Source organism: Danio rerio, chromosome 18 (genome assembly GCF_049306965.1).
Source record: "Danio rerio strain Tuebingen ecotype United States chromosome 18, GRCz12tu, whole genome shotgun sequence".
Classification (NCBI taxonomy): Eukaryota; Metazoa; Chordata; class Actinopteri; order Cypriniformes; family Danionidae; genus Danio; species Danio rerio.
The window spans coordinates 9564776-9577786 of record NC_133193.1 but is presented as its reverse complement, the minus strand read 5'-3'; the positions used below and the strand labels follow the sequence as shown (position 1 = coordinate 9577786).

The following is a 13011-nucleotide window of genomic DNA, read 5'->3' as shown; positions in this document are numbered from 1 at the left end:
ATGTTGGGGCATTAATACAGGGGCACAGACCACAGGTTGAGCGCTCCCTGCTGGCCTGTGGCCTGTGACTAACACTACTTCCGACCACAATAATATATCTCCTTCCAACAGCAGCTCAATTTTCTCATCTGGCCTCCCATCCAGGTACTGACCAGGCTCAGCCCTGCTTAGCTTCGGTAAGTAACTGGTCTTGGGCTGCAGGGTGATATGGCTGTGGCTAAGGCAGTTGCTAGGGGGTTCTAGGTGGTTGCTAGGCAGTTGCTAGTTATGAAGACTGAAAACTGTATATGCGTCTATAAAAATGAATTATTGATTTAAATTTCATATATATTGTGCATGCACAGTCAGCTGCAAAATGGTAATGCAAAAATGCATACAAATAACGGCACCTTTAGAAAGCAAAAGTAAAACCTGAATCCTGGACATTTTAGGAGATTCAGAAACTACGGTCGGATGCATTTTGGCGGAAAAGGCTGCAGAGCACGTAAGAGTTCCTGTGTGAGTGACAGATCGCATACACACAGAACCAGCAGTAGGAAACGTGCAGAGCTAAAGAACATTTTCCACTGGTTAATCAATCGCGAATGTTTAGTTTTCTTGGACGGATACAAAAAAGGATGACAATAATAGTATAATTCATGTGTCACCACCAAATACACCTGGGCGACCCGCCCAAGTAAAGTCTATGTGTGGGAAGCACTGGTGTGATATGACCTATATTTTACAGTATATGGGGATGACAGGGTACTGATGTGGTCTTTCTCTCAGAGATGGCTGTCAAACTGACACTGAGTCAGGCTTCTGGGTCGGATGAAATTACGCAAATTACGCGAAATGACACAATTGAAACAGCAGTATATTTTATTGAAAAATTGCAGCTCACAGAATCATCTCGCTAAATTTGCCTTTATGGCCGCATTAAATTTGTTTGCAGGTCTGATCCGGCCGCGGCCTGTACGTTTGACAACCCTGATTTAGTATGTCTTTCTGATAACCTTTAACAGAATATTTTACATCTTTATGGAAATTTATCAAATATATATTTTTGCAGTCACTTCTGATCACATCACTTTAAACATATATTTGTAATATTTTATTGTATTGACATGATATTGAACTGACATTGTATAGACAGACAGACAGACAGATAGATTAATGTTATATATGTTTAATGTACAATGTTATATAACTTATATTGATGTCAAACTGTGATTGGTTCAGATTTTAGCCATGAAATGGATGACGTGGATCAGAATGACACTGAAGCAGAACCTCTGGATGCAGCAGAGAGTGAAGGTAGCTGTAATTCACCATAATGTACTTGTTCATGTTTATATAGGCTCTGTATATTAACTGTGTCTCTCAGTCTGGTTAGGTGATGAAGGGATGGAGATAAAGAAACAAATAACCGGTATGATGCGCTTGCTGAGTGATAAGACGGGACGCGTGTACCAGCGAGTGGGACGAGAGGGAGAGACCCTCAAGCAGGAGCCCCAAGAGGAGAACCTCAGCCAGCCTGTGATACACAGCGCGACCCCTGAACATCTGCAGTACAACTGGAGCTCAGTCATGCCTCTCTCTCAAAGCCAGTACAGCACTCGATCCAAAACACAGAGGATGCTCAACCACTGCAAAACTAATGGTGAGTCTTAGAGACCAGAGGTGTGTCCAGACCTGTCCATTCCCAATTCAACACATGCAAATTGTTATTAGAGACTTTCAGAAAGATTTGCTGTAGCTGGTTGCTGTTAAATTCTCACTTTGGTCTTCCAGGACCAGGACCGGACACAGTAATAATGATAGCTCATAAATAATCCCTATTGTAGTTTAAGCATTTAGTATCATCATTTAGGAACTTATGAATATAATTATTTTATTTTTATGTACAGTTGAAGTCAGAATTATTAGCCCCCCTGAATTATTAACCCCGTTTATTTTTTACCCCATTTCTGTTTAACAGAGAGAAGATTTTTTCAACAAATTTCTACAAATAATAGATTTCGTAACTCATTTCGAATAACTGATTTATTTTGTCTTTGCCATGATGACAGTAAATCATATTTTACTAGAATTTTTCCAAGACACTTCTATACAGCTTAAAGAGACATTTAAAGGCTTAACTAGGCCGGTTAGGGTAATTAGGCAAGTTATTGTATAACGATGGTTTGTTCTGTAGACTATCAAAAAAAAAGTTAGCTTAAAGGGGCTAATAATTTTGTACTTAAAATGTATTTTAAAAAATTAAGAACTACTTTTATTCTAGCTGAAATAAAACAAAAAAGACTTTTTCCAGAAGAAAAAATATTATCAGACATACTGTGACATTTCCTTGCTCTGTTAAACATCATTTGGGAAATATTAAAAAAAAAAAAAAAAGAATTCAAAGAGGGGCTAATAATTATGACTTAAACTGTATATAATTTTTTATTATGTCATTTGTCACTATAATAGCTCATAAATCCTCACTTCCGTAGTTTAAGCATTTTGTAACTTATTATTATAATTCATTATTTTTTAATATGGCATTTATGGCATTTTGCTGATTTCATTTATTTACATATTTTGTAATTTAATTTCAGACTATTTTGTTGTTTTGGTGTTTATTTGTTTGTTTCTTTGATTATATTTATTTTTTAGTTTAGTTATTTTCAGTGTTTGTAATGTTCTCTGCCGTTTGTCAAGTTTATATTCTTAATATAAACTTGACAAATAACTACAATACAGAAAGAGTAAATATACTTTTTTAAGACAAGTTGTTAGGATTTTAGATGATAAGCAATCCACAAAAGGTTCAAGTACAAGGTCTATCATTAATTAAGTAATATACTAATGAAATAATAATTTATTCAATATTATAAATTATTCTAGAATTTTTTCTGGTCTATACATATTTAAAAATATGAAGTCTTATTTTAGTATTTATATTTGTAAGCCTTCTGTTCTTCAGACAAGTATTTTAATTACATTTGTATACATATTTAAATACATTCATTCATTCATTCATTTTTCTTTGGTCTAGTCCCTTTATTATCCCACTATGCTACATTGATGATTATTATTATTATTATAATGCATTATGTGGTATTATATCATTAATTCATGTTTAATTTTTTATATTGTTTTTAGTTATTTAATTAATTAGTGTGTATTATGTGTTTTTCTGTTTTTTTCTGTTGTTTATTTAATTTAAGTCTTTTTTTAGTCATTTTCAGTTGTAGTAATGTTTGCACTTCTACGAAAACTAAACCAAAATTGCAAATGTTGCCTTGGCAAATAACTAAAACCCTGAAAGAGTCCATTTTCAACCTAAATATTGCAATTTTTGGTTTATTACTCTATATTATTAAGTAATATAATAATGACAGAATGATTTATAAATTAGATAATATAAATGATTTATTATAGAATTTATTTGTGTTTATTCATGTTTAAAAATATGAACTCTTAATTTAGTAGTTTTATTTGTATGCCTTCTTTCATATATTGTATTTGGGTGTATTCTAAGTGGGTAGCAAGAAGGTTGCTGGTTCAAACGCCAACTGGAACAGTTGGCAGTTCTTTGTGGAGTTTGCATGTTTCCCCGTGTTAGTGTGGGTATCCTCCAGGTGCTCCGGTTTCCCCTACAAGTCCAAAGACATGCGCTTTAAGTGAATTGAATAAAACAAATTGTCTGTAGTGTATGTGTGTAATGCAAACGTGTATGTATGGGTGTTTCCCAGTGTTGGGTTGCGATTGGAAGGGCATCCGCTGCGTAAAACATATGCTGAAAAAGTTGGCGGTTCATTACGCTGTGGCGACCCCTGATTAATAAAGCATCTAAGCCAAAAAGAAAATGAATGAAAATAATGATATTTTAAATTTTACATTTTAAAAATTCTAAATATATATATATAGTTAATATTTAGAGTTTCTTTAAATGTTTTTCATCATTTAATTTTGTTGTGTGTTTTTTTTCTTTCAACTATTGGTACTCCAACTTAAACTACATAGAAATGACTGATTTATTTATTTTATCTCATGATTTTTAAGTCTTGCCTCTGCTAAAAACAGTAAGACATTACTTGAACCTTGCATTTTGTGACCACAGGCTGCAGGAAGATGCACTGTCTGACACATGTCTAGACAGCTCTGGATAACACAGCAAATGCGTAATGTCCTCCTTCAGTACACAATAAAAGACACAAAACCTCCCTCACAGTTAGCCTGAGCCACATACATACACACACACACACACACACACACACACCGGAGTCAGACGTGCTTGGAGCCGCCGGGTGTCAGACATCGCCACTGATGCTGCATATGTGTTTGTGATTCAGACATGGCCTTGCCCCCCGCGCCTGCTGCCATGGCAACAGAGCCCAGCTGCTGTATGTGCAACTGCAAGAGCACCCTGAAGGCCATTCTGCTGGAGCTGCGCACCATGAGGAAACTACTCCAAACTCACAGAGGTAAAACACACTCAATCATGTGCTCTCAGACTGACCCTTCAGGATCTTGCAGATTAAAGCAAATGTCACAAGATTTTGACCAGCCTTAAATGCATTATCCCAGTAGGATCATCAACGACATCAAAAAACAGGTTAAAAACCTTGCTGTCTATTTGGCATCCACACATTGATGCTCGTTTGACCACCAAAAAATGACACAAAGATTATCATAACAAGAATGTGAGTGAAAAATGACCCGTGGTATTCTATGCTGTGCTGTGCTCTCAGGGCTGCAGGACAAACAGGGCTCTCACGTCTCGCTTTCCTCGTCTCGAACCTCCATCTCCAGGAGGAGGAGCCGAAAGAGGAGGCTGGGTCACAGAGTGGCTCTTCTGGTCACGCCCACAAAGAGAGCCACGCCCCCCTCCCCTTCTGCGGATGCTGTGAATGAGTGTGATCAGTCCAGAGAGGACACGCCCTCCACTGTGGCTACATTTACACCAGACCACTTTCCCACTGTAAAGAAAACTTCCCCTCACTACAGCGTCAGCGGAGGACAAAACAACACTGAGGTGAATCTGAATGTGTGAAAACCACAGAGAGCACTTGAAAATTCTCTTGAAACAATTCTCTTGATTTGCGATTTATGGTTGTGTGTGTGTGTGTGTGTGTTTGGGCAAAATGTCATTTTAGTTAATTCCTAATTTTAATGATTATTTTTGTTTAAAGTAACAAGGTGCTGTTACAGCGACTCTTAAGCTTCAAAGAAAAAGGAGGACCAGACGCAACCATCAAGGGCAAAAAATAACATTTATTTTAACATAACCATGACATAAATAATATAAGGTAAATGAAAAAGAAGAGTCAGGGCCCAAAGGGATGGCCAGCGCGGCTTAACCAAGCTCCATGCCAAGGCGATCGCTCAGAATTCCTCACTTGACTCCATGGAGAGCACACCAAGCGCTTTTTAAATCCATGTCACAACAAGCGGCACCTGTGTACCAGTTCCTCATCTCCAACCTATAACTGAAAACACACGCGCTCACCGCTGAAAGACTGGGACACCACACACACAGCCAATAGACTGAAATGCCACACACACTCATAGTCCATAGGCTGGGACTTCACAGTGCTGTGTTTGCACACTTGAAAAAGTACAGTACGTTTAGCTAGTGTGAACATGTCTTCTGAACTCGGGTGTGCACCCGTGAACCATACTCGAGTCCGCCTGAAAGGGTTGTCTGGGGTACGGTTCATGCGAACTCAGGTACAGTTCACTTCTGATGTGAATACAATCGTACCAAATAACAGAAGTGAACCGCCAACTGTACAACAAACTATAATTTTTATAATATTTGTTCGTGTGTGTTGTGTGTTTGTGTGTGTCACGTTTCGTACCTTGGATTCAAGCGGGACTGAGTTAGGGCAAACACAGCCAACTGTACAACAAACTATCGTTTTTATAACGTTCATTAGTGTGTGTGTGTGTGTGTGTGTGTGTGTTGGTGTGCGTGCGTGTGTGTGTCTGTTTGTGTGTGTCACATATCGTACCTTGGTGACAAGCGGGACTGAGCCAGGGCAAACACTGTATTCATTTTTGTTTGTCTCCTCCAAAAACAGCTCCTGCAGACACTGTGTGATGTTTTGAATGTGTATAATATTTGTGTGCGAGACGCTTTCTGCATGTCCAGAACCAAAAGGTTCAGTAAAAGCAAAATGACCGCAATGTGTGGACATCTTTCCATTTCGGCGCTTGCTTTCGTGACCGTCACCTAGCAACAGCTCTAAACAAAACAGCAGCTCGATGACTCAAGCGTACCGGGGTTCAGAAGGAAAAAAAACAGTGTGAACACAAACCAATCGAGAAGGTGGCAAGGGCGGACAATCGAACTTGGGTATGGTCCAGGGAAATGAACCAAGTGTGAAAGCACCCTTAATTATGGTGGCTTGAGAAAGCCAGCACATTGTTATACTACATGAACTTCTTCTGCTTCTGAGACTAATTTCTATATGCATCTCCTAGACTGTTCATACTACAACCTACCAAGCTAACTCCAAACCTCCAAACTGGTCTGATTCTGGTTGCTCTATTTTTTCCAACTGATCAGAATTCCGGTTTTCCGAAAACTTACCCGGAAAATTTGGAAAAGTCAGATTGACTTAACATTGGACCAAACTTTATGACCTCATAACTAGGGCTGCACAATTAATCAAAAAAAGATGACGATCTTGATTCGACCCTACACACGATCTTAATACAGCTTCTCTACGATTCAGCCAATTATATTTTCAAGGTCAGGAGCTTAAAAGCGGTCGCACAAGTCTTCACAGGATCATAAACAACGTCAAGTGGCATTAAAAGTGTCACATACTGTATTAAAAGGTATAATTCACCCAGAAATGTCACTTCTGTCTTCATGTAATGATGTATTTGCAGCCGCAAAATCACACGTGAGCTGACCGCCAGCTGTTTGTTTACTACTGAGAATGTGCCACGTGCACGCAGCATGCCAATGACGGCTTCTTTAGTAAACAGAAATTGCATAGGCTGTGAATAACAAGTAAGAAAGTTGTAAATAACGTTTAGTTTGTTGCACAGAGCAATCGTTTGAGAGCTGCGCTGAAAGAATGGTTTGCATGTATGTGTGTTTTTTATCACAGTGACGGCAGCCATGAGCCATGATATGTTTTTTCTTTCATAGCTATCACAAAGTGTTGTGCATGAAAATAAAGGTTTTACAGTGTCAGTATAGCTACTCTAGCTTAAATAATGTTGAATATAATGCAAGAAGAAATCTGATTATGACAAATGTCTGATTTTACCAGTGAAAACAAATGGTCTAATAATGCTGTCAATGACAAATGACAAGCACATGTCTTAAACATAATAAATCAACTTTATAATTATGAATAGTTGTATTTAGATGTCATCATTTTACTGTGAATTAACAAACAGGACATATTTTATGTCTGCTCAAGTCCACCATAATGTCTGTACAACATTTAGCATTTTAAGCAGCAGTAGAGCTACACATAGGCCTAATATTGTTGTGGTTTTACCGTATCATCACTTTAGAATTATAAGGTTCTATCTGACATTTTTGTCAAAATTGAGTTATTGACATTATTCTTAATAAATGACAACTTATTTACAGTATGGGATGGTTTTTATAAGTTGTTTACATTTTAAGACTTTTTAAACAAAAACAAAAAAATGTTGCACACATACTGTTTGCTATATGGATTGCAAAAACTTAGAAGCTCAATATCTCAAAATCATTCAGAATGCAGATAGAACCTTATAATTCCAAGGTGACGATATGTTTGAGAATTAACAATGATAATAGCCCACTCATATTAACCTTTATTTTACATCTAAAGAATCGTGAGGAAATCGTGATCTTGATTTTTAGCAAAAAACAGAATCGTGCAGCCCTACTCATAACTTTGCACCAGACTGTCATACAGACTTAATGTTGGGCTCATTTAACTCAGACTACCAAGCTGCAAATCACTGATGACCTTTATAATGACCTATATGAATATACACATTACATTACATTATATATAGCTCTAAGTCTTAGTGTTTTTAACCTTGCATGATTAAAATTTGTATTGTTTGACAATGAACATATTCACTCTTGGCAGGTTTTGGCTTTTGGACCAGTTTTGCACTCATCAATTTAATTGCTGGCATTGTCTTTCTCTCTTATCTGAAAACATAAATGGAAAAAAAACAGTGTATCAACCTGGTTTCACATTTGTTATGTGTTTGGTTAGGTTTGCATGTTTGCATAGACAGTATGTATCAGAAATTATTCTAATTTTCCACTTTTGTACCTGACTAAAGGTGAAAGTGTAGAATAATTACAGTGTGTGTATGTTTTAATTCCTAAGTGCATGCGTGTGGATTAATGTCTTTTATTAATATCCGTCCGTCTGTCTCTCGCAGCCGGAGGTGCAGTTGGCCGAGGATTATGACGTATTCATTCCTAAAGCACAGTTGGACTCAATCTTACTGAACTACACTCGCTCCGGCAGTCTGCTCTTCAGGAAGCTGGTGTGCGCTTTCTTTGATGACACAACGCTGGCAAACTCACTGCCCAACGGCAAGAGGAAGAGAGGACTGAACGACACCAGGAAAGGACTCGATCAGAACATAGTCGGAGCCATTAAAGGTGTGTGGAAATAAAGCCAATAAAAACATTTGCACACTTACTAAGTCACACTTAAAAATGTTATGAGATAATTCATTCATTCATTTTCTTGTCGACTTAGTCCCTTTATTAATCCGGGGTCGCCACAGCAGAATGAACTGCCAACTTATCCAGCAAGTTTTTACGCAGCGGATGCCCTTCCAGCTGCAACCCATCTGGGAACCATTCACACAAACACTCATACACTGCGGACAATTTAGCCCACCCAATTCACCTGTACAGCATGTCTTTGGACCGTGGGGGAAACCAGAGCACCCAGAGGAATCCCACGCGAATGTAGGGAGAACAAGCAAACTCCACACATAAACGCCAACTGAGCCGAGGGTTATGAGATAATAACCTATTAAATTGCAAATAAAATCACAAATACATAAATTATAATGCAATTTGGGTGATACAATGTCAAATTGCAATATTAATTTATAAGAAACAGTACAGTACAGTACAGTATTTGTTTTGTAGAAATTGCAAAGCCCAGTGATAAAAAAAAAATAGACTTAAAAAATACAAGATTGTTGACAGTAATAATTCCTTAATAATAATTCCTTACATTTATAAAGCACTTTTCTGGACACTCAAAGCACTTTACACATTTTTGGAGGGAATTTCCTCTTCCACCAGCAGTGTGTAGCATCCACCTGGAGGACGCGACGGCAGACATATTGCGCCAGACTGCACACCACACACTAGCTGATTGGTGGAGAGGAGTTTAGGGATATTTTACAGTTTTGACCCAAAGAATGACCAGTCACTCAGATGAAGAAGAGTCGGAGTCCGAGATTCAAACAAATAAAGTTTACTGAAGATAGTTTGCAGTTTCATCAGCAGAAGCCAGCTTCAACACTCGCAATGAATTCCTTGGCCGCTTTGCCTTACAATCACAAATCAATAACAATTATACCTTCTACACAAGGAGGCTTGGGTCAGGTCGCCCGTAGACAGTTAAGAGCTGGTCTCAGACCTGTAGAACTGACCCATCAGATGCATATACCCATGCAAGAGACAATCTGTTATAAAAACCCAAGGTTGTTTCTTTGTGCTATTAGCTGTCTTATCAAACTAGATCAAAACTGGTATAAACAGCTTTCAGACTGCTATACTCTTACTACACAAAGTCTATCTTGAATAAAAAAGGAAAATCGCTTTAAACTGAATATACACATAATAACAATAATATCAAAATCACATTTAACAGTATTGACACATAATTATACAAATAGGAAAACTGTTGTTTTCAGTCATCCAGCCGTTAAGTTTGCTCGAGGTCTCCAGGACCTCTGATCTACTGTAGATTGGTGGCTCCTGAAAATAGTTACAAAGAGACGGGCAAATGCACTGAACATTCTTATATTAAACAATTTGTTCACTTTATTCATTAGTCAAATAATCATACTAATAAAGTAATGGGAAAAAGGATAAATGTTGATGCATGCTGGGACAGATTGGAAGGCAGAAATCTGAATCCATCAGGAGACAGAGTGATGAAGCTAATTATGATATGGGGATGGTTAGATGGCCATGAAGGACAGAGGGCAAATTTGGCCAGGGTTAAACCCCTACTCTTTTTCGAGGAACATCCTGAGATTTGTAACGAACAAAGAGTTTAACATCTCAGTTGAAAGATGTGACTGACTAAGCAGTATATTGTCCCCTTCACTATACTGGGGCATAAGGGCCCACACAGACCGCAGGTTGAGCACCCATGCTGCCCTCACTAACACCACTTCCGGCAGCAACCTAGCTTTTCCATCTGATCTCCCATCCGTGTACTGACCAGGCGCAGCACTGCTTAGCTTCAGTGGACTGCTAGCTGCCAGCTAGCTACTTATATGAAGTCTATATATTTTGCAGCAAAACAAAGCAATAAAATAATTTAAAAAATGCAAAAACAGAAAATAAGGAATAGATCATGAAATCGGACGTAGTGGTCTTTCAGTGTAACAGATGTTTAATATTCTGACCTAGACTTATTCACATATAAGTGATAATACACAAGTTTATCTCATTTAAAAAAAAACATGATCAAAACCTTCCTGACAAATGAGTAAAACCCAGCAGTTTGACGGAAATTGGCAAAGTTTCAAAATAATTTAAATTGACAATGGATTAGTATTAAAGTAGAGCAGAGTCTTTTATTATGCCATCTGACCTATTCATTCAATCATTTTTCTTCGGCTTAGTCCCTTTATTCATCAGGGGTCGCCACAGAGGAATGAACCGCCAACTTATCCAGCATATGTTTTACACAGCTGATGCCCTTCCAGCCCTGCGAACACGGGGAGAACATGCAAACTCCACACAGAAATGCCAACTGACCCAGCCGGGCACCAGAGACCTTCTTGCTTTGAGGCAACAGGACAGTGCTCACCACTGAGCTACCGTGTCGCCCCATCAGATCTATCTTGTCCTAAATATGCATTACAAGACTTTTCAGTATATAAACTGTTCTTGTTGTCTGAGGAACATTTTAGTGTGTGTCTTTTGTAAAGTAGTATTAATTATTCTTTGCTCTGAAAAATCAAGCAAACAAACAAAGAAAAACATAATTAAAGTACCCAGTTCAATGTACACAGCCCAAAAATTAAAGATGCTTTAATCATTTATTGTTTTGATGCCAGAAGGCCTCTTTTCTTATTTGATCAGTAAATGAAAAAAACTCATTTGTCTGTGTGTGTGTGTGTGTGTGTGTGCGTGCGTGCGTGCGTGCGTGCTTGCGTGCGTGTGTGTGTGTGTGTTTAGTTTTCACAGAAAAGTATTGCACTGCCAATGGAATTGAAAAGCTTCCTGGCCCAAGAGATTGGGTCCAGATTCTGCAAGATCAGATTAAACTTGCCCGTCGACGCTTAAAAAGAGGTGAGAAAATGTATATGGCGTAAAACAAACAAAATCGCTGAAAATTTTGTAACTTTTCTGTTTCTTCTAGAATTATAGTTGAAAAAATAATAAAAATAATTTTAATACTATTAATTTTTTCATCAAATTCTTAATTTACTTAATTTATCTGAAATGTTTTGCAGCAGAGACCACCTCAGACAGTAGTGATATCCAGCTCAAAACAGGTACTCAGACACACTGACACAAACATTAGTGATGGCTGCTTTCGAAGCTTTAAAACCTGAATTTTTGTTTCGAATCAGTTTGTATCAAACTGGCAAAGTTACATGATTTGAAGAAACAGGGCTTTGTTACATCATAACTGTTTTGAAACAATCAGAAAATGTTATGGTTTTTCTTTGGGGGACAAGTAATACTAATATGAGTTTGTTCAGATCGCCCCCCCAGTGGTGAATCACTGAACATTCATTCATTCGTTTACTTTTGGCTTAGTCCCTTTATTAATCTGGGGTCACCACAGCGGAATGAACCGCCAACTTATTGGTGGGGGTGGGGGTTTCACCTTTATTATGATAAGACAGTTAAGATTTTAGACAGGAAAGCATTGGGAGTGAAGAGACAGGGGAAGGATCGGCACAGGACCTTGAGCCAGGAATCAAACTCAGGTCCCCGTGAGCACATCAGTGCTACATGTCAGCGCACAGTACCACTAAGTTGTTGGTGTCAACAACTTCACTTTTACGAGTTTGTAGCAATTTTAGTGATACATTTGTAAAATGAAAAGTAATAATATTAGTTAATAGTCTCTTGTTGTCCTGATTAATAGAGTCCACGACAAACGAATAATATAACTGTTGAAAATTTATAAAGTAACGCATATTATGCAAATACTTAATATTTAATGATATTAGATGATAAGCTAATGCATTTATAAGTTATACATTAAATAGCGTGTGCAGTGTGATTGGAAAAGCTCATTTTAATGCATGTTTTGCCTGTTTTAGTTGCATTTACAGGGTTTTGACCAGTAGGTGTCTCCAGGATGGGGTGTTTTCAACATTTTAAAACAGTGAATCATTTTTCGAAGCAATTGGTTCAGCTGTAAGTGCTTCAAACTGGCTTCCATTTGGAAGGGCTCATCCCCATCCCCTAATCCTTTCCGAGGGTCCCTCTGAAGGGACAAGAGGATAGGGGTGAACTCTTCCCCATTGAGTACAGTGTGTGACACCAAAAAACTGCCCTGCTCAAAGGCACACATCAGGTATTATTTAAAACCCTTCATTCCAAAGGCCCCTTGGAAGTAGCAAGTTTTGAGCACTTCACTTTGGAATGACATTTCAATATGGCGGCCAGGATTATGTTCACTTCTATGTGTCCTTTAGGGTGGGATATGTCCCATTTGGAACACACCATCAAATGAATGAGTGTCTCTAACCTGATGATATCCCAGCATTCTTTGCAACACCAAAAGATTTAGCAAACTGATGTTGAAATGCATTGGAATGTTGTTCCTTCTTGCATTGTATCAT

General features: G+C 38.1%; 1 protein-coding gene across 9 annotated transcripts in view; it reads left to right on the top strand.

Moving 5' to 3' along the window:
* The window catches only part of bend7 (BEN domain containing 7), a 152047-nt gene that overhangs the window by 136302 nt on the left and 2734 nt on the right, over window positions 1-13011 (top strand). For 5 of the 9 annotated variants that reach the window (XM_021473232.3, XM_073930279.1, XM_068214876.2 and 2 more), the window contains 7 exons: window positions 1222-1296; window positions 1367-1642; window positions 4320-4451; window positions 4719-5002; window positions 8383-8608; window positions 11387-11500; window positions 11665-11706. In XM_021473232.3, the coding sequence (XP_021328907.2) occupies window positions 1222-1296; window positions 1367-1642; window positions 4320-4451; window positions 4719-5002; window positions 8383-8608; window positions 11387-11500; window positions 11665-11706 (1149 nt within the window). Of the gene's footprint in view, window positions 1-111; window positions 177-1221; window positions 1297-1366; window positions 1643-4319; window positions 4452-4718; window positions 5003-8382; window positions 8609-11386; window positions 11501-11664; window positions 11707-13011 lie in introns of all 9 variants that reach the window. The other 4 variants (XM_073930281.1, XM_073930276.1, XM_073930282.1 and 1 more) reach the window with 4 other exon arrangements.